At 33.4% G+C, this 21,671-nt stretch overlaps 4 protein-coding genes across 5 annotated transcripts; 2 read left to right on the forward strand and 2 right to left on the reverse strand.

The window, feature by feature from the left end:
• The first annotated feature begins 564 nt into the window (after positions 1 to 564).
• LOC656714 (uncharacterized protein) lies at positions 565 to 9,894 on the forward strand. 2 transcript variants are annotated; one of them, XM_064356876.1, is made up of 7 exons: positions 565 to 862; positions 1,093 to 1,306; positions 1,364 to 1,528; positions 4,513 to 4,720; positions 4,772 to 4,967; positions 5,013 to 5,116; positions 5,166 to 9,894. In XM_064356876.1, the coding sequence occupies exons 2-7, from the start codon at positions 1,121 to 1,123 to the stop codon at positions 5,198 to 5,200; spliced, it is 894 nt and encodes a 297-aa protein (XP_064212946.1). In that variant the 5' UTR covers positions 565 to 862; positions 1,093 to 1,120; the 3' UTR covers positions 5,201 to 9,894. The 2 variants fall into 2 exon arrangements, with proteins under 2 accessions (XP_064212946.1, XP_064212944.1); XM_064356874.1 differs by having other exon boundaries at positions 569 to 862; positions 5,013 to 9,894.
• An 18-nt stretch (positions 9,895 to 9,912) lies between these two features.
• Positions 9,913 to 11,750, forward strand: LOC661414 (cytosol aminopeptidase). Its single transcript, XM_967571.4, has one exon. It carries the CDS (start codon positions 10,039 to 10,041, stop codon positions 11,641 to 11,643), a length of 1,605 nt encoding a protein of 534 aa, XP_972664.1. The 5' UTR covers positions 9,913 to 10,038; the 3' UTR covers positions 11,644 to 11,750.
• A 1,232-nt stretch (positions 11,751 to 12,982) lies between these two features.
• On the reverse strand, positions 12,983 to 15,774 carry LOC659553 (uncharacterized protein). Its single transcript, XM_961496.5, has 4 exons — positions 15,445 to 15,774; positions 15,227 to 15,397; positions 14,629 to 15,181; positions 12,983 to 13,717 (listed from the first exon to the last, which is right to left on the reverse strand). Exons 1-4 carry the CDS (start codon positions 15,556 to 15,558, stop codon positions 13,020 to 13,022), a joined length of 1,536 nt encoding a protein of 511 aa, XP_966589.1. The 5' UTR covers positions 15,559 to 15,774; the 3' UTR covers positions 12,983 to 13,019.
• A 188-nt stretch (positions 15,775 to 15,962) lies between these two features.
• Positions 15,963 to 20,044, reverse strand: TSG101 (Tumor susceptibility gene 101). The gene is made up of 6 exons (XM_967612.5): positions 19,891 to 20,044; positions 19,758 to 19,842; positions 19,371 to 19,715; positions 16,515 to 16,897; positions 16,333 to 16,466; positions 15,963 to 16,244 (listed from the first exon to the last, which is right to left on the reverse strand). Exons 1-6 carry the CDS (start codon positions 19,933 to 19,935, stop codon positions 16,058 to 16,060), a joined length of 1,179 nt encoding a protein of 392 aa, XP_972705.1. The 5' UTR covers positions 19,936 to 20,044; the 3' UTR covers positions 15,963 to 16,057.
• Positions 20,045 to 21,671: the final 1,627 nt, after the last annotated feature.

Raw genomic sequence — 21,671 nt, forward strand, 5'->3', positions numbered from 1 at the left:
TTGAAAAACGTCTTTTTTATTGTTGAATTGGTGGTCAAAAGGGCATTGTGTGACAAAACCGATTTCGGGGTGAAATTGGGCGAAAACTGCAATAGTGCATTTGCGGAGCTGGACAAGATAAATTTTTTTAACATTGTTCCGACAACTAAAAGGCCATAATTTTATTTTTGAAAAACGTCTTTTTTATTGTTGAATTGGTGGTCAAAAGGGCATTGTGTGACAAAACCGATTTCGGGGTGAAATGGGGCGAAAACTGCAATAGTGCATTTGCGGAGCTATAATTATTGAAATTAGGTGAAAAAGTGGGAAAAATTAAGAAGCAATTTGTGGTAAATAATTGAGTTTTTCGCTATTAGCAAAGTGACTTTCTTAAAATGTCATTTTTAAGAGGGTGTTTAGTGTTTTTTCGGATTTTTATTTTATTAAACGGTTTCAAAGCTGACAACCAAACATACATCTACGCAAATTGAAACGTATTTTGCTAATGTGAAACTGGCTTCATGTTCGGGTTTCTTCGGAATTTCGAGGAGCTGGTTTGGGGAGCTGTCTTCACACAAATGCGCTGCGACTAGTGGCGCCATTTTCAAACTTTTCTCAAAATAAATACAGTTCAAGCCATTTTACTCAACATTTCTAAAAATAAGTGGAATGCATCGTCAGTTCTAAAGCACTGGGTGTGTTAACTGTGCACTTATTTGTTACTGGAGGTTTTACAACTTATAGTTAATCGAGTCGGAAAATTTTGGGAAAAATCTTGATCAGAGTCGATGTTTGCGCATTTCTCTCGTCAGTGCTGTGTCTGACCCAGAAAGGGAAGCAACGACGTCGGCGTCGCGACGACCAATCCCCAACAAAATGTTCTGTGAGTTGAATACATTGCATTCCGACCCCGATTTTGCTTAATTTGGCCACAAAATCGCCAAAATTTTGTGTTCGTTGCTCGTTTCATCTCACAAGATTCGGAAAAAGATGGGTGCTGCGATAAACATGGCGTTTGTTAAATCGATCATCACATTTGTGTTTTAACTTGGATGCTGAATTGATTTTTTTGTACTATACTGCACGACACTGAAAATGTACCACTGTGTCTAGGACCAGGGCGTGACCAAAATCCCCAAAAATGGCTGTGGAAATCCTGGACGAAAACCACTTTGCCATCAGTGCAATTGTCACAGTGACCATGCAAATAATCTTCTTCATAATTGCGGCCACTTTTCAAATGGACAAAGTGACCGATTTCGCTGGAGGCATCAATTTTATTATCATTGCACTTCTTACATTTTTTTGCGGCCAAAGTGGAGGCAAGGTAATTTTTACCACCCACTTTTTTTTTTAATTTTTAGACAAAATTTTTTTATCATAGAAAAGCTACGACAGTCGCCAACTTATGGTTACAATTTTTGTATGTTTGTGGGGGATGCGTTTGTCCGGTTATCTCCTGTACAGGATAATCAAAATTGGGAGAGATAAGCAGTTTGAGGACAAGAAGAGTAACACGATTCGGTTTGCGATTTTTTGGACTTTTCAGGTGAATAAATTCGGAAATCTGGTAATTTTATGTTGTTTTTGCTTTTTTTGGAAGTTTTTTAATTACAAATCCAGGAGTTATTGTAACTTCATTTTTAACAAGTAATTGTTCATATAGGTAAATAATAGTAATTATCAAATTTCTGAGATATTTTTATTTTTATTTTTTTGATTTTTTTAATTACAAATTAACAGGTTTCAAAGATTCTTCTTCAACTGAGCCAAAAATCAAATAGGTCAAAATATGACGTTATTTTTAGTTTTTTTTTTGATGATTGAAGCAGATTTTTCGACAAAAAATCTAATAATTTTGCAAAATTTAGCTCAAACATTTGGAGAAATAGCATATTTACGTTAAAAATGACGTATTTTTTCTTTTTTACGGTTTTAGTTTTTTTGACGTAAACAGAAACCCTCTTTTTGCAAAATTTCATTAAAAAAATGACTTGAAAAATACATTTTTTTACTTAAAATTGACAAATTGTTACTGTTTTTTGTATTTGTTTAAACGTTTAAGTACATTTCTGAACAAAAAGCTCACGTATTCTGAGAGATCCCATCAAAACTCTTTGAAAAATCTCAGAATTTGATTGAAAATTACGTCATACCTGGTTTTTTAAACATTTATCTTACTAATTTTTTGAGATTTCGTTTAAAACTGTTCGACAAAGTACAAATTTCAGTCGAAAATGTCAAGTATTATCCTTGTTTCTTAAGAATAATTTAGAGCTAAAAATTAATTTCTGGGCAAGATTTTGCTCATGCAGGCCAATAAAATTGTGTTGTTTAGTATTTTCTCGCCGAAAACACTCTTTTTCTATTAGAAATTCACTAATTTTCTTTTGGATTTTTTGAGTACATGTATGCATTTCTGAATAAAAAATTTCCTGATCTGTGAAATTTCGTTAAAACAATCACAAAAATTCTATAATTGTGTCAAAAATGACTAATTAATGTTCAATTTTCAAATGTCTATGCACGTTTTTGAGTTCAAATCTTTATTTTAATTATTAAAATAATTATTTCAGGAGATTTCGCTGAATTTCTCTTTTTCGAGATTTTACTCGAACTCTCGAAGCCTACAGTATATGTAAATTAATGTTAACCGTTTAAGAACGTTTCTGAATAAAGAAATATTTATTTTGCAAGATTTCGCTCAAGCAAATCGTAAATTTGCATCTTTTACGATAAAATTAAAAAAACTTAATTAAATTTTTTAATTGTTTTAAAATAAATCAAATTTTTGTCTTTTTCGAATAATCTAAGCTCGATTTCGAGCTCAAAACTCACTTTTTGTAATATTTTGCAAGTTTCAAATTTGCAAATTTCAAGATAACATTATTTTACTTTCAAGATTTTATTCTGACAAGTCTATGTGTTGAGAATTTTAGTTTTTTTTCGAGCATTTTGAACGTTTTTGAATAAAAAAACTTATAATAAAGTAAATGAATTATTTTTGTCTCCTTGGGAATATTTTCCCAGCTAAACCTATTTTTTTACAAGATTTCACACGAACAAGCCTTTAAACTTATCTCGAAAATTTTGCCTTTTTTGATCATTTTAGGGACATTTTTGAACAAAAAAACTCACTTGCTTTGCAAAATTTTGCTCAATTATATTAAAAAAAAAAACAAAAAAATTAAAAAAAATATTTTACGATCGAAATAAACGTCATTTGTTTTGTTTTAACCACAAAAACTCACTTTTTCTGCAAGATTTCTTTAAAACCATTCGAAAAAGTCATTAACTGGGTCAGGAAATGACTTAATTTTTACCTTCTCTATAAATTTATGTAGAGAACTTTGCCTTTTTATCGAGAGTTTAAGACCATTTTTGAATAAAAAAACAGCTATTTTGCTCGAGTTTAGATTGAAACTTATTAACTTTCTATGGAAAATTTCTTTAAAACAATACAGAAAACTCCAAACTTGGATCAAAAATGACTAAATTTTTGCCTTTTTCCAAGTGTTTAAACACGATTTTGAGATCAAAACTCACCTGTTTGTGATAGATTTATGAGTTTGTGCGAAAAATGAGCTATTTTAAACTAAAAAACATAATTTTTGCGTTATTTGAAATATTTTTGAGCTAAATCTACTTTTTCACAAGATTTCACTCGAACGAACCCGTAAATTTATTTCGAAAATTTTAATTTTTTGGGCATTTTAAGTACATTTGTGAAAAAAAATCACTTATTTTGCAAAATTTTGCTCAATCATGTCAAAAAGTTCATCATACGATCGAAATAAACGTAATTTATTATTTGCTTTTGTCCCTAAAAACTCACTTTCTACGAGATTTCTTTAAAAAAAACACCGAAAAGGTTTATAGCTGGGTCAGAAAATGACTTAATTTTTACATTTTTTATAACTTTATGTTGAGAATTTTGCCTTTTTATCGAGAGTTTAAGTCCATTTCAAGATTTCAAGCCCACTTTTGAATAAATAAACAGTTATTTTGCTCAAGTTTAGATTGAAACTTATTAGCTTTCTATGTAAGATTTAGAAAATTCCAAACTTGGATCAAAAATGACTAAATTTTTGCCTTTTTCCAAGTGTTTAAACACGATTTTGAGATCAAAAATCACCTGTTTGTGATAGATTTTGATGAGTTTGTCCGAAAAACGACCTATTTTAACCGAAAAACTCTATAACTGGGTCAGGAAATGACTTAATTTATGCCTTTTTCGAGTGTTTTTGAGCTAAAATTATTACAAGAATTAGGAATTTTTGAGCATCTAAGCACATTTTTAAATAATAAAAAAAATATTATTCCGCAAAATTTTGCTCGAATAGATCGAAAACCAGACCTTACAACTCTTTATGTGACATTTCATTAAAGCAATAAAAAAATATTTTTCGCCAAAATGTCTTCATTTTTTTAATAATGTTGCTTCCATTTTCACCAGTTTTTTTCACATAACATAAAAATGATGTTATTTTTGTCGTTTTTGTGCGCATATTTCTAAAAAAAAACAACATTTAGGCCGTTTGGGTGTACGTGGTGAGCCTCCCCGTCATCATAATCAACTCTCCACGTCACTCCATCCCCCCAGCCCCCAAAACAATGACAACTCTAGACTCGACCGGCACTTGTTTCTTCGTAGTCGGCTTTCTCGCCGAAACTTACGCCGACTTGCAGAAATTTTCATTCATGCAAGACCCCGAAAATCAGGGCAAATGGTGCAATGACGGTAAGCCAAAAACTTTGAAAAATTTTTTTCAAAATTTTTTTTTTGCTCGAGGTCTTTGGCGGCTGTCACGCCACCCGAACTACTTCGGAGAGATCGTCCTCTGGTGGGGCATCTTCGTCATATCCTTGAACGTCCTAGAGGGCTTTGAGTGGATCGCCATCTTGTCCCCCATTTTCACAACCCTTATTATATTGTTCCTGTCGGGAATTCCGCTCCTGGAACGGTCTTCCGACGACAAATACCGAGAGTACGTTGAGGATTTTGGCGAAAAAAAATTCATAAAAATTTCCAGCATTTCCGAATATCGCTACTACAAGTCTTCGACGAGCCCCCTGATCCCCATCCCGCCTGGAATCTACGTCGAAGTGCCCCAATTTCTCAAGTTCCTGCTCTGCTGTGAGTACCCCATGTATGATTGGCTGGACGAGAAAAATTGCAAAAATAGCCACATTGTTAAGGAGTCCACGAGTGCATCTTTAGCACAGTCGCAGACATAGCTATAGCTACATGCTGGTCATCAGATCAGCACCAACACGAATGACAGCAAAATGCAGATAACAGCCTTGTAAGTTAGTGCTCGAATGGACCAATCAGATGGGTCAATTGAGAAGCGGCCAGAGTTTGAATAAATTTGCAAAAAATAAGGCAATCGGTGGAAAAAATTCCTAGAGAGTTGGATTTTTTTTAAAGCTCCCTTTACACTTTAGACATACAGAGTGGCTCAAAAGTATGGATTAACAGAAAACCTTGAAATTTGGGGAACAGTTAAATCATCTGAGAGCTTTTTCAAATTTTTATCGTCATTTATTTTGAAAATTCAAGGCTAACTTGATTTTTTTTAAATGGCACGAAGGGTCAATTTTTTTTATGAATTCAGTGATGTAACATGATACCCACCTTTACTTTTATTAAAATGTAAAAAAATAAAAATTCAAAAATTTTCGTGAATAGTAAAACTAAGTTAGCTTTGAAAATACTGTTATTAACGATGTGTAGCATAAAAATCAAGTATTCCGTGTTTAAAATTTCTTAATTAAAACGTGTTCTTTTTCAGGTAAAAGTGTTATTTTAACAATTATTTTTAACTTTTTTGGTTAATGAGCTAACGAGAGATAAAGACAACATTTCCAAGGCTCATAAAATCTTACATTTTTCAAAATTTTCGATTTTTTTTAAAGTTTCGATCAAAGTAAGGTATGCATGTGTTATGCCATAGAACCATAATTTTTCAACAATAAAGTTTTGAATTTTCCAGGATTTTTCTAGAAGTGTATTTTATCTGGAAAATTTTTACAACTTCGAATTTTTTGGTTCATTGTCATTTGCCGCATTTTCAAATCCCGTAGTTCTAGTTTTTTACAAAATAAACTAATGAATTCTGATAAACTATTTGTTCCAAAAAAAAACATTGAAATTTGAATATAATCCGGATTATTTGAAGCCCCCACTTGAGCTTTTATTATAATTTCTTTACAAATTTTTTTAAGTGTTTATTTTCAAACATTTTTACAAAAATCTGATTTCTGGAATTCGGGTTTAAATTAACCTGGAACTTGTCGTGTTATTTCGGAAAATGAGAAATTTTCACATTTGGTGTTCCTTAGGTTTACGTTATTATTTAGTTATTTAATCATTACTAAAATTATAAAAAAAATCGGTGAAATCCGGTTATAATTGGATTTTTTTAATTAATCCACGTAAAACTTTATATTTGACAAATTTAAGTAAAATTCTCTTCATTCCCGGATTATTTGATTAAATTTTTGCCGAAAATTTTCACAAATTTGAATTTTCTGGTTTAAATTTCCGTTTTAAGTATGAATTTATTCACTTGAAACTATTATATTTCGTTTTTTTTTTTTTATAAATTTATTTATAAAATTTATCCAATTAGCGATCGTCGAAATTGATTGTATTTTACCGCGATTTTACAAATAACAATAAAGATTATTTAACTCCATTTACTTAAGACTTTTTTATTTATTTTTTTTTTCATTTTTTTGTGTTCATTTTAGTAAAAACTTAATTAATAATAAAAAAATTAATTTTGTTCCTACTTCCGAAACTACTTCATTTTTAATAAATTTTGTACAAGAATTTATTGCCTATTTAAAAAAAATCAAGTTAGCCTTGTATCTGAAGAACAAATGGAGATAGAACATCTGAAACGATACAATTTATATACTCTTAAGCATATACCAAATTTTAATAAATTTAACTGTATCAAGTGTAAAGAAAGCTTTAAAACAACTCCAATTCTCTAGGAATTTTTTGGAAGGATTCCAAAATTTTCAAAAAAACTATACGATTGTGTTTTTCCGAAATTCTGGTCACTTCTGTCGTCACATTAGCGTCGAAATATTGTTTTGCCAAAAATCAAAATAAATTGTGTCGCTTTTTACAAAAGTGATTAATTTCATTTTGCGAAATAAAGGAACCTGTAATTCTATTCAGTGTTGCCAATTTAACTTTTTCAGGCCAGTCTAACCAAAAATTAGAAATTTCTGGCTTGAAAATTTTGCTGCACAGTTTCGATTAGAATTTTACGATCAATTTTCAAAAATAGGAATTTTTAGATGTGTACAAATTTGTGTACATCGGGGAAAAATCGACGGTTAGCTCGGTTTCAATAAGTCCAATAAATAAATACATTGGAAAAAAAAATGGAAAAACGGTCGTTTCTTCCTACTTCAGGCCTAATTTGGAACTTGTTGAAAAATGTTCAAATAAAGGCCAAACAAATTAATACTCAAATTAGATTGAAATAACGTAAAAATTTGAATAAAAACCGCGTCTTACGTTCAAATTTAGCTAAAGACAAATAAGAATCTCTAACTAAAATTCTAGTTTTAAGAAATCTGTCAAAATTAATTGCAAAAAATTTCCAGTTTTTTAAAATAAGCGGTTTTGGAATGTGGTAAATAACATGTTTGACGTAAAATGATCCGGAAAATCCAAATTTATGTAAATTTCACGGAAAAATTGAAGTGATTTTTGTGAGAGATGGCCAAGAATTTAATTTTCAGAAAAAGGTGGTTAATAGAAAAAACAATGTTTATTTGCAATTTAATGAACCTGAAGATGGACATTTGATTATTGACCGAAACATGTAGCTTGTGAGTAAAATTATGTAGTTTCAATTCGACTGTGGTTTTTATCACTACTTTTTGTCATTTTATCACTGATTTTTCTTATGTAAAAGAAATTTAAATTTAAAACCGAAAAATCTGGAGTCAAATTTTTTTTCTAATTTTTAAAACATTCGTTTAAGAAATATAATGAATGACTTTTGTTTTGTAAAATAACCGGAAATTTTAAGATTTGTATAAATCTATCCGGAAAAATTAACCAAATAATCTCGGAACGTCCGTAATTCAAATAATATCTATAAAATATACGAAAGTTTTAAGTAAATGGATTTAAATAATCAGATTATAGCCGAATTTCAGCGAATTTTATTTTTTCTTATAATACAAGAAATATGAAAAGTTTATGAGAATGAGAAAAAGGCGAAATTACAATAAAATTTCCTATTTTTTAAATTACGCTGTTTGAAAACGTGTCAAATGACATTTCTTTATTAAGATGAACCAAGGACTCCGAAACTGTAAAAAATTTCAGAAAACATAAACATATTATTATAATTGAGTTTCAGGTTAATTCAAATCTTTTTAAAAAAATCATACAAACTCCTAAAAACTTGGAAATATTTACGCGTACTTAAGTATTTTTTTATAACCGGAAAAATCCGGAGTTAAAAAATATTTTCTAATTTTTCAACATGCGTTTTAGAAATGTACAGTAAACGATTTTTCTTATATAAAATAGGCAATAAATTCTTGTACAAAATTTATTAAAAATGAAGTAGTTTCGGAAGTAGGAACAAAATTAATTTTTTTATTATTAATTAAGTTTTTACTAAAATGAACACAAAAAAATGAAAAAAAAAGTCTTAAGTAAATAATCTTTATTGTTATTTGTAAAATCGCGGAAAAATACAATCAATTTCGACGATCGCTAATTGGATGAATTTTATAAATGAATTTATAAAAAAAAACCGAAATATAATAGCTTCAAGTGAATAAATTCATACTTAAAACGGAAATTTAAACCAAAAAATTCAAATTTGTGAAAATTTTCGCCAAAAATTTAATCAAATAATCCGGGAATGAAGAGAATTTTACTTAAATTTGTCAAATATAAAGTTTTACGTGGATTAATTAAAAAAATCCAATTATAACCGGATTTCACCGATTTTTTTTATAATTTTAGTAATGATTAAATAATTAAATAATAACGTAAACCTAAGGAACACCAAATGTGAAAATTTCTCATTTTCCGAAATAACACGACAAGTTCCAGGTTAATTTAAACCCGAAACAACTTTTGAGTGATTTTTATTATATCCGAAAAATTTGGAGCGAAAAATATTTTACAATTTTTAAATGATGCTGTTTAGAAATAATATTGTATTAAATAATTTTTCTTAAATAAAATAGGCCGAAAAATGCAGTTCCAGAAATCAGATTTTTGTAAAAATGTTTGAAAATAAACACTTAAAAAAATTTGTAAAGAAATTTCTTTTTATAATTATAAATTTTTATAATTATAATAAAAGCTCAAGTGGGGGCTTCAAATAATCCGGATTATATTCAAATTTCAATTTTTTTTTTTGGAACAAATAGTTTATCAGAATTCATTAGTTTATTTTGTAAAAAACTAGAACTACGGGATTTGAAAATGTGGCAAATGACAATGAACCAAAAAATTCGAAGTTGTAAAAATTTTCCAGATAAAATAAACACTTCTAGAAAAATCCTGGAAAATTCAAAACTTTATTGTTGAAGAACATTAAAATAAACGTTAAAAACTAACTTAAATTTTTGTGCTTATTGAAACCGAGATGACTCTAGTTTAAAAATTAACCACTGAAACTGTATAAATTAGTATTGTGCGAAGTTTCAATAGGAAAGTCGGTAAAAAAAATCAGTATTATGCATATTGTAGAGGTAGCAATACTATACATATCTTAAATCGACTTGAGAAGCTATTTTATTATTAGCCTGTACAAACCGTACGAAACCCGTGCAGAAAACGAGAATAATAATAATGTTAAACCACTGTTATTTATGCATGATGTATTAAAAAAAATCTCAATAAAATCCGTTAACCAAGCCGCCGTTTTGATTTTCCCCCCGCTTTCAATCGCCAACGTAACCAAATAAACAAAAAAATCATTCGAAAATTTTCTGACACAAATCCTCCCAAACCCAAAAATTGTGAGTAATGAAGCAAACCTCCGACCAGTAAGTAAGAAAATGGCACTTCGCATAATCGGGCACCTCCTCAAGGCCCCGCGCCACCTCCTGGTGCGCCGCTACACGTCGGGAGGCGTGGGCTGCGGCCAGCAGAACAAGGACGACGACCCCTGCAAGGCCCACCTGAACAAGGGCCTCGTCCTCGGCATCTACACCAACCCGGACGACCCCCTGGACCCCGGCAAGCTCACCCCCACCGGCGAGCGCTACAACCGCCTGGTCTGCAACCGCCTCATCGACCTCCTGCGCTACGCCGGCCCCCCGCCCACCAAGGGCCAAGTGCGCATCTTCTACAACCTGGAGAACGAGATCAGCTCGGTGGCCGTCGTCGGCCTGGGCAAGGAGTGCCAGGGCTACGACGTCTTCGAGCAGATGGACGAGGGCAAGGAGTCCATCCGCATAGCGGCGGCCGCCGGCTGCCGCGCCCTCCAGGACCTGCGCGCCACCAAAATCTTCGTCGAAAGCTTCGGACACGCGGAGAGCTCCGCCGAAGGCGCCGCCCTCGGGGTGTGGCTCTTCCAGGAGAAGAAGCAAAAGGAGCACCAACTCTTGATCCCCCAGCTGGAGCTATGGGACGACTGTGATTGGACGGGCTGGCAGATCGGGCTCCAGAAAGCCGCCGCCCAGAACCTCGCCCGCCAATTGATGGACACCTCGGCCAACTACATGACGCCCACTTCGTTCGCCCAAAACGCCGTCGAGGTTCTCTGCAAATCGGGCGTGAACGTCGAGGTGAAAGTCCGCGGGTGGGCGGAGACTCAGAAGATGTTCGCCTTCCTGGCAGTGGCGCAAGGCTCATGCGAACCGCCCATTTTCCTCGAGTTGAGCTACTACGGGGCGGCGCGTGACGAGCGCCCCGTCGTTCTGATTGGCAAAGGCATCACGTACAACAGCGGTGGGCTGTGCCTGAAGCCGTGCGGCAAGCAGGAGAAGATGCGGGGGGACATGGGCGGGGCCGCGTGCGTGGTCGCCGCATGCCGGGCGGTGGCCGGCCTCCAGCTCCCCCTCAACATCCGTGCCCTCATCCCCCTCTGCGAGAACATGCCCGGGTGCGCGGCCATGCGGCCGGGGGACATCGTCAAGGCCATGAACGGCAAAAGCATCAAAATCGAGTCGACGGACACGGCGGGGCGGCTGTGTCTAGCCGACGCCCTCGTCTACGCCCAGAACTTCTGGCCACGCCTCATCGTGGACGTGGGGACGATGACGAGCGACATGAAGAAGTCGCTGGGGAAGGCGGCCAGTGGCGTTTTCAGCAACTCGGAGGCGCTGTGGGAGTACATGCTGGCGGCGTCGATGCATACGGGGGACAGGGTGTGGAGGTTCCCCCTGTGGGAGCATTTTACGCACTTGGTGGCGAGGCACCATTCGGCAGTTGATGTCAAGACTTATGGGCGGGGCTTCAAGCCGAGGGATGGGGAGGCGTGCCGAGTGGCGGCGTTTTTGAACGAGTTTGTCCCGTGTGGCGATTGGCTGCATATGGATACCTATGGGGTGATGTACAGCAACGGATTGGATTATCCGTATTTGAGGCGGGGCATGAGTGGAAGGCCCACGAGGACGCTTGTGGAGTTCTTATCGCAGCTTGTTTGCAACCGTGAATAAATTTTCAATGTATGATATTTACGAGATTTTTTGTTTTTTTATTTGGTATATGAACTGCTTCAACTCACCTGTAATGTAATTTACAATAAACCATTAAAGATATTTGAGATTTGACTTTTATTTACGTCCCTAATTCATTTTCAAATTTTCTTATAAGGAAAAAATAATCTTATTATAATTATATTCTTATTATAATTTATAGCTTCAGAACCATTCAAGATAACTAAACCAACTTTTTTCCAGTCAATTCCCTAAGCTTTAGCGCATCTTTTGCAATGAAAGCGAACTTGGAATCGATATTCCATCGCCTACTACGATTTTCTGAAAATGACAAACTACAAATGCCAATAACTCGATTTTTTCAAATGCAACACCCTATATTTTATTGCATCATTGGATAGCATTTTTTATTAGCTTTTAGTCGATATAGGGTTTGTGGGGTCTAATATGTGAAATCTGTAAGATTTTTTGCAAAATAAGAAATATTGAAGGAGTTTTCGGAAAAAAATTGAGTAGGCCGTTGTCATAAAATTTGACATTCCCATAGCATTCTTAAAAGAATGTCTTTCAACAAAAAATGTAACGAAAAAATGGGGTTTTTATTATTAAAAACAATAGGGTTTTTTATTGTGGAACAAATTTTTAGAATGTGCCTTATTGTAAGACCTATCGTTTAAAAAAAATCCACACTGATAGCTAGCATAGAAAAAAGTTATGGGGCATGCACGCACCCCTGGGTCACCCTCTATATGTCTTAATCACGATATTTTAAACATGAAGTAACGCAAAAAAAAACGATTTCTTCTCTTTATTCTTACTATTTCTGATATCTTTAAGAAGTTTAACATTGATATTAATAAAACATACAAAATTATAGTTTAACTGATCACGTGACCAAATTGAACAAATGTGATTGGTCCATTTTAACAATGAATTAAATTTTAACAAAGCTCTCTTTAAACCGGCCCTTAGCCTCGTAGACTTAATTTAATTGTTTAGTAACAGCTTTTTGTATAATTTTTTTTTCATTTTGGATCACACACAAAAGAAAACTAACCTGGTATTGGAGAACAGGAGCAGAGCGGGATCAGGGCAACAGGAGGCGTTGGAATCAGAGGAAATCATTGTAGAAGTGTCTTTACACTAATAATAACACAAAACCAAACAAGGACACACACAAGGATATTCCAATTTAAAGGAAAACATAAAAAACACACAAGTGTACCCTGACGCTGCTAACATGGCGGTCTCAGGGCTGCCAACCTCTTAACGCGCAAAGTTACTAGATGGGAAACGCAAATTTTTAATTTATATGGGAAATGAATAAAAAACAGCAGAATAGAAAGAAATAATTTTATTGTTACAAACACTTTAATTTATTGATCAGTTTCCATTTCCGAATCATCAGACTCATCTTCTTCCCCATCTTCACTTTCTTCCTCCTCCTCTTGTCCATCATTTGACTCATCATCAGAGCCAAACCACTCTTGATTTGCTGTATCATCCCGAATTAAAACCTTCCACTCATCCAATTTTTTCAAATCAATCGAATAAAAATCACTAAAAGTGACCTGTTTATCCCCATCTTCAAACATACCCCCATACAAGAACAAAACCCCATGTTTAATCGCCAAACCACAATTAAGACGTGGTGATGGTTGAAAAACCATAATTTCACAACTGTTAATGGTTTTATCAGTACTGCCAACCAAAGACGGGCCAACAGTGACTTTAAAAACACCATCGTCTGAAATGGTAGTTGGCTCAACTGTCTTTTCTTCTTCCATTTCAACATCACCAACAATTTCTTCTTTTTTACTTTCTTTATTCTTGTTCTTCCCCGAAATTGTAACATTTCGCCAAACAAGTTTCTCCAAATCGAGCGAAAAAAAATCGTTGTAGAAAACCCCCGCTAAATTTTCGTCGTCTTCTTCAACATCGAAAACACCACCATAGCAATACGCCATGGTATTGTTGGGTGTGGAGGTCATGGGCATGCTACAGCGGGGCGAAAAATGGGAACCCCCGAGCTTGACTTGCACCCACTTCCATTTGGTCCCAGTTGTGTCGTTTTCTGGAGGGAGCGGTGGTTAGAAAACTACTCGGGGATTAAAATCAGTGTTGCCAACTTTGAATTCGAGTGAATTTGGACAACCCGAACACTTTTTTAGACTTATTTTTAGAATTATAGTTAAGTTTTGTACAAAAATAATGCTAAAGACACTTGAGACTGTAGAAGAAGTGTTTAGAAAAAGTTTACAAAAGTCTAGCGGAGAATTTTAAAAGACTAGAGAATAATCTAGCAAAAAAATCTAAGCTAAACTAGAAAAAAAATTTTGAAAAAACGCAAAAAACAAAAAAGCAAAATAAATAACAGAAGTTATTATAATAAAAATTATTATAATACTAAAAAACAACATTAGAATTAATTTCATTTTTTTAATTAAAAAAATTTTTATTAAAAAAACTATAAAAACAAAAAAAAAGTTTAAAGAACGTAGAAAAAGTGTCTATAAAAAAATTAAAAAAGAGTAAAGAAACAACGCTAAAGAATAACCTGGAAAAATTCTAAACGAATGTATGCATTTTTTTTAAATACGAAGAATCTCAAAGAAAATATTAAAAAAAAGTTTAACAGTCAACAGAATAATTCTAAAAAAATCTAGAGAAGTATTTATAGAAGAGTCTAAATAAGGGACCAAATGCCAGCTCTAGAAACAGCTGTAGAAAATAATCACACAAGAAATTTAAGAAAAATCTAGAAAAGAATCCAGAAACAAGTTCTACACAAAACTATAAAAAAATTGAAAAAATGTAAAGTAAAACTTTAAAAGAAAATCTACAAAACTTTCAAAAAATGTAGAAGTGTTCTCGACCTATAAATAGCACTATTTTATTGACAATTTTTTCAGTTTTTAGTTTAAAAAAAAATAAAAAAACGCGGAAAATTTTGAGTTGGCTCCACTGATTAATAAACGAACTTACTTTCCGGTGTCAGCAGAAACGAATCGGTGAAAACATGCCCCTTATCCACATCTTTCTTAATTTTCTCCTTACTATAGCCCCCATAAATCAAGACTCGCCCATCATTCAGGGGGACCATGCAACAGGCCGACCTGGGGGCCGGCGGCGTGCCTCCCGGCTCCAACTTCGTCCACTTATAACTCTCCGTATTAAAACAATAAACATCATTGAAATATTTATAGTCCCGCAAATTATCATGAAACCCCCCAAAGACAATTAGATTTTTTTTAACATAAACCATGCGGTGCCCGCTCCGGGCACTGGGGCCATTGGGGGCTATGATCTTCTCCCACTGTTTGGCCCCCAGGTGGTACACCCACAGGTCCCTGTAGTGGTAAAACTGGGCCTGGGAGGGGCTCACAAACTCGCCTCCAAACAGCCACAACTGGCCCTTATTGGCCGACGTGGCCACCATCTGGTGGCTGCAGCGGGGCGGAGGCCCCGCAGGGGCCTTGACAACAGTCCATGTGTTGTTGGGAATGTTGTAGAAGAACAAGTCGTTGTAGACGAACGTCTAGAAAGGGATGGTAATAAGAGTGACTCATAAACAAGGGGGTACTTTTTGGCCGTTGTAAAACTCGCCCCCGTACAAGATCAGCTGCTCCTTGTCGGGGTGAGGGATGAGGGTGAAGTTGAGGCGGCGCGTGGGGGCCCCGATGACACTCTCGGACACTTGTTGGCGCTTCTTCTCCTCTTTCTCGATTTGGGACACGATAGTCTCAATGTCTTCCTGAAAACACAAACGTGAGGGGAGAATTTGGTGTTTTTGGGGCCCACTTCTCCAAGTTTTTGCAACTCTTTTTTGAGCTTGTTTGACTGTTTTTTGTCCGTTTTGGCGGCGGTTTTCTCGGCCCCTTTGCCCTTCTTCTTGTCTTTGCCTTTTTTGCCCATTGTGTTCAGTGGTAGGGCCAAGCTAGAGCACGTTTTTTATTTTTGAGGTTATGTCACTTGAGCCAATAACGGGGTATTTTCAAGGCATCTGGGGCCCAAATTTCATTACCGGTATTTCAGAATTCACTATAGAATTCAAGACTTGAAGTAGAAGTAATGGGTTTTAATGCAATTGTTTGATTTATTAATTTTAATTTTGTATTTGTTGCCAACCTAACAGGTGAAGTCTAGGGTCTTTACTATACAACCTGACATTTTTTCGGATGTCGTAGAACAATTTTGATCATTGTATTGCTGGTTGCCTATAAAACCAGCTCGTTTAAATTCGATAGTGTTCAAAAGCCATGTGTTATATATATTGAATAAGGAAGACAACAATAAATAAATATTTAAGAAAACTACCCTTTTGGTAATTAAATATATATTTCATAAGTATTAATGATTATAAGATAACATAATTCACTGCATAACACTATATTATAATAAAAACTGACTAAATTTAAACAGCAAGTCCGGCTTTTTGGCGGCATTTTTGCATCAAAGCCCTCAACATAAACTGCTTCCTGGACAGAGTCCTCACTTGTCTGAGAAACACATCCAAGTCAATAACACCACATCTGAGGGCTTCCCCCATGTAATAAATTGCATCCTCTAGAGCAGCTTCTTCAGCAAACGCATTCAATAACCTAAAAATCAGAAAAATAATTAAACGATCAAAGTGGCCTGTGCCTGTCAACTGTGTCACAGGCCACTTTGTTGGTTCCAAAAACTCACTGTTTATACAGCGGCGCTGTAGTCGTCACAGCATCATCAACATCAATCTCCTCCTCATTACTCAACCTTTCGATCGCTTTATCCAACTCTTGTTCCTTGTCTTTCAACAAAGTTATATTTTTATCCAAATCGCTCTAAAAATAAATAAAAATAAAAAACAAAAATTGCATAACCAAACTCACTTTCTCCTTCTCAAGCCTACTCAAAATCGTGTTTAATTTCATTTTTCCTTGCTTGAGCTCCTCTTGTGTCCTTTGTAGGGTCTCAAGCTCGGCTTGATTTTGTTGAAACAATTCTTTCATCCGTCTCATTAATTTCTCCTCAATTGCGGTCAATAAAGACTCTCTAATGTGTTCGTCTTTTATGGTCCCTGTGCCCCCAACAGCGGGCGAAGGCCCAGGGTATCCACCCCCCGTGTAGGGTGGATATGGGGTCGGATACGGATTATAGCTAGGGTATGGTAAATTACTCGACTGGGGGTAAGGGGGGTAGCCCCCAAAACCGGAGGTTGGGGGGTATGATGTAGGGGGGTATGGGGGCATGTAACCCCCTCCTGGCATAAACGCTGCAAAGAAATTTAAGTTGGTAACAATTGGTTGCTAAAAATCACCAAATTAAGTCTAAAGCAAAGCCTTTTTTTTACAATTTTGGTTAATTAACTTGCACGAAGTACGACATTCAAATAAATTTAGTTTGTGTTTTTATTACTATAAATGACAAAATCATATTTTTATGAAAAATTTATGCATAGATACTACTGGCTTTTATGGTTTAATTAAAATGTATAATTATTTAACATTTTGTGTGTCAATAATGCCCATACGAAGTACGGCGTTCAAAAAATATTAATTTTATGTTTTTATTGATATAAAAAAAACAAAAAATGTCGGTTGAGCTATAAAAAGACAATAACCTTAATTCACAATAATTACTACTTATGACAGAGTTATTGTCTTACTTGCACGAAGTACGGCGTTCAAAAATATTAATTTTATGTTTTTATTGATATAAAAAAAAACAAAAAATGTCGGTTGAGCTATAAAAAGACAATAACCTTAATTCACAATAATTACTACTTATGACAGAGTTATTGTCTTACTTGCACGAAGTACGGCGTTCAAAAATATTAATTTTATGTTTTTATTGATATAAAAAAAAACAAAAAATGTCGGTTGAGCTATAAAAAGACAATAACCTTAATTCACAATAATTACTACTTATGACAGAGTTATTGTCTTACTTGCACGAAGTACGGCGTTCAAAAATATTAATTTTATGTTTTTATTGATATAAAAAAAAATAAAAAATGTCGGTTGAGCTATAAAAAGACACTAACCTTAATTCACAATAATTACTACTTATGACAGAGTTATTGTCTTACTTGCACGAAGTACGGCGTTCAAAAATATTAATTTTATGTTTTTATTAATATAAAAAAAACAAAAAAATGTCGGTTGAGCTATAAAAAGACAATAACCTTAATTCACAATAATTACTACTTATGACAGAGTTATTGTCTTACTTGCACGAAGTACGGCGTTCAAAAATATTAATTTTATGTTTTTATTGATATAAAAAAAAAATAAAAAATGTCGGTTGAGCTATAAAAAGACACTAACCTTAATTCACAATAATTACTACTTATGACAGAGTTATTGTCTTACTTGCACGAAGTACGGCGTTCAAAAATATTAATTTTATGTTTTTATTGATATAAAAAAAAATAAAAAATGTCGGTTGAGCTATAAAAAGACACTAACCTTAATTCACAATAATTACTACTTATGACAGAGTTATTGTCTTACTTGCACGAAGTACGGCGTTCAAAAATATTAATTTTATGTTTTTATTAATATAAAAAAAACAAAAAAATGTCGGTTGAGCTATAAAAAGACAATAACCTTAATTCACAATAATTACTACTTATGACAGAGTTATTGTCTTACTTGCACGAAGTACGGCGTTCAAAAATATTAATTTTATGTTTTTATTGATATAAAAAAAAAATAAAAAATGTCGGTTGAGCTATAAAAAGACACTAACCTTAATTCACAATAATTACTACTTATGACAGAGTTATTGTCTTACTTGCACGAAGTACGGCGTTCAAAAATATTAATTTTATGTTTTTATTGATATAAAAAAAAATAAAAAATGTCGGTTGAGCTATAAAAAGACACTAACCTTAATTCACAATAATTACTACTTATGACAGAGTTATTGTCTTACTTGCACGAAGTACGGCGTTCAAAAATATTAATTTTATGTTTTTATTAATATAAAAAAAAACAAAAAAATGTCGGTTGAGCTATAAAAGACAATAACCTTAATTCACAATAATTACTACTTATGACAGAGTTATTATCTTACTTGCACGAAGTACGGCGTTCAAAAAATATTAATTTTATGTTTTTATTGTTATAAAAAAGGCAAAAAATGTCGGTTGAGTTATAAAAAAAGACACAAATCTTAATTCACAATAATTACGACTTATGGCAGAGTTGCCAGAAAATATCTTTTAACTCTCGTAAGTTTAAAGAAAAAAAATGCTAGAACATCTAAGAAAATTCATATTCCCTAGAAAAAAAAATAAAAAACAAAAATACACCACTTTAAACTAAGTCTCAGATAGAAACATAAAGGCCTTGTGTCGTTAGCGTTAACTTTCTATTTTCTTTTTTTTTTTCTAATTTTTTTTTATTTCAATTTGTAATAATAATAATAGTAGATTTATTGGGGCAATAAAAATAATAGTATTCTTTATTCAAGGTGAGTCTGTAAAAAATATACCTACAGGATGAGTCTACAATAAGTGTATTTTTACTATTTCTCAAAAAATAATTGCGACTGAATTCAGCATGTTTGCAATTTTTCCCTATGCCTGTAAATTTTTTCACAATTTTTATATAATTAATTTTATTTAAAAAAAAGCTCAAAATATTCTTTAACATTTTTTAAAACATCCAGAATTTACGAGAGATAAAAAAAATAATAGCTTATTTAATTTTTGATTTTTTTTTATAAATTAATTCACTCACAGTTGGAGGGATAGGGCATGTCTGTGTCTTTCGGCCGTGCAAAAACGGGGGGCTGGTCCCCGAAGGTCACAATCATGACTTGAATGAGCCCCAGAAGGTCCGACGTCCCATCATGGGTCTTCCAGTCGTGGAGGTACGGCAGGTATATTTTACCATTCTGGTCCACAAACATTGACGGTTTGATGGACATGTCTGCTGTGGGTTTGACGTAGCAAATGGGGGCGTTTTTGGGGTGCGTGTCCATCAGCCAGATGCAAATGGGAATGTTGTAAGTGTTGCCTTTGTAGATGACGGGGATGGTGCCCGTCAAATTGACCAACTCCATGGTGGAGCCATCGGTGAAAGCTGTGATAATTAATTTGGGGTTACGTTGTTTTTACGACTTACTGTAGTATTCGTGGAAGGGGAGGAGCCCCTGGTAGTGGTTCACTGCGTTCAGGACGTCCCGAAATGTTACGTCGGGGTTGTGGTACTGCAATTTTGGGAAATAAAAAGGAATTTCTTTGTGTGAGAATTTTACCTTTGAGAGCCACTGGCGCAGTCTGCTTTCGTCAATATTGGCCATTGCACCACAAATTTTATTTATCTAAATGTAACGTCTTAATTAGGGGCACAAAAAAATTAATTAAGCAGTTTGTTGATTACTCACTTGACGTTTCAAAATGACGTGAAGATAGCAACGAAAAATTACAGTGGACCAGCATTTTAACTTGAATTTGTGTCAACAAACGCATTATCTTCTACCAAATTACAAAACACTTAGAACGCAATAATGTCCAATTTAGCTTTATGCATAAACCTACAGGTTTTGGTTTTTATTTAATTATTATTATTTATACATAGGTGTAAAAGTTTGTACAGCATTTAACTGGTCAGTTGTTCAACGCCTACCTTCACAATATTCACGATTTCGCGGTAAATTCAAAACCAGAAAAATATCTTGGTTGTCTGAAACTAAGAGGGATAGGGAAAAACGATGATACATTCTCAGGTCCGTATTTTGAGAAAATAATTTTGGTAAAAACCACTTCCCGCTATCGTCTTTTGTTTTCGACTTATAAACAAAAGATGATATTTTAGTGAAATATTTAAAAATTCACATCTTTCTTATTATAAAATATGCACATTTGAAACAAAGACATTATACAAGCACTTTTTTACAGAGAATTTAATAATGTTATCAGCGATTTTTTTTAATCATTCGTTTAGCTGTAATATAAAGTTGCATTATTTTAAATGAGAATCATAGTTGGCTATGACAATTTATTATGCTGTTTTTGAATTAATTAGTATTTAAAAAATCATTAAATCATAAATACTTGTTGGATAATACATTTTTCATAGCTTCATTGAAAATCCAAAATTTTTTCATGGCCTACTATAAAGAAAATGCGAAATATATTTTTTCAATATTTAAAAATAACGTATTACACAAAAAGACAAATCAAATAAAGAGAACGAGCTTTTCAAAAATACGAAACATTCTTAGATTCTCTGTAAAAAGTGTTAAAAAGATTTTAAAGCTCTCGCTATATTAAAAGTTGAAAAATTTCTAAAGTAGGTCCTAAAAGAATCAAAAAAATGTGTTTCAACTGGTTTTTCGAAAAAATCCGTCAGAAAAACTATCAAACCAATATTAAAAAAAATGTTTCGGAAACGGGATATAAAAGGTATAAATAAAAAATAAAAAGTTTGTTAAAAATAACATCACAAGTTTATTGAAAAAATCTACAATCATATTAATAATAATAGAAAATTTAAATATTTTGTCGGAATCATTAAATTCTCTGTAAAAAGTGTTCAAAATGCCCTTTTTAAAAATAATTTAGTTGAAAATTTTAAAGCTCTGGCTATATTAAAAGTTGAAAAATTTCTAAAGTAGGTTTTTCGAAAAAATCCGTCAGAAAAACTATCAAACCAATATTAAAAAAAATGTTTCGGAAACGGGATATAAAAGGTATAAATAAAAAATAAAAAGTTTATTAAAAATAACATCACAAGTTTATTGAAAAAATCTACAATCATATTAATAATAATATAAAATTTAAATATCTTGTCGGAATCATTAAATTCTCTGTAAAAAGTGTTCAAAATGCCATTTTGAAGATAATTTAGTTGAAAATTTTAAAGCTCTGGCTATATTAAAAGTTGAAAAATTTCCAAAGTAGGTTTTTCGAAAAAATCCGTCAGGAAAACTATCAAACCAATATTAAAAAAATGTTCCGGAAACGGGACATAAAAGGAATAAATAAAAAATTAAAAGTTTGTTAAAAATAACATCACAAGTTTATTGAAAAAATC

The sequence above is a fragment of the Tribolium castaneum genome, chromosome 1 (genome assembly GCF_031307605.1).
Source record: "Tribolium castaneum strain GA2 chromosome 1, icTriCast1.1, whole genome shotgun sequence".
NCBI classification, from domain to species: Eukaryota; Metazoa; Arthropoda; class Insecta; order Coleoptera; family Tenebrionidae; genus Tribolium; species Tribolium castaneum.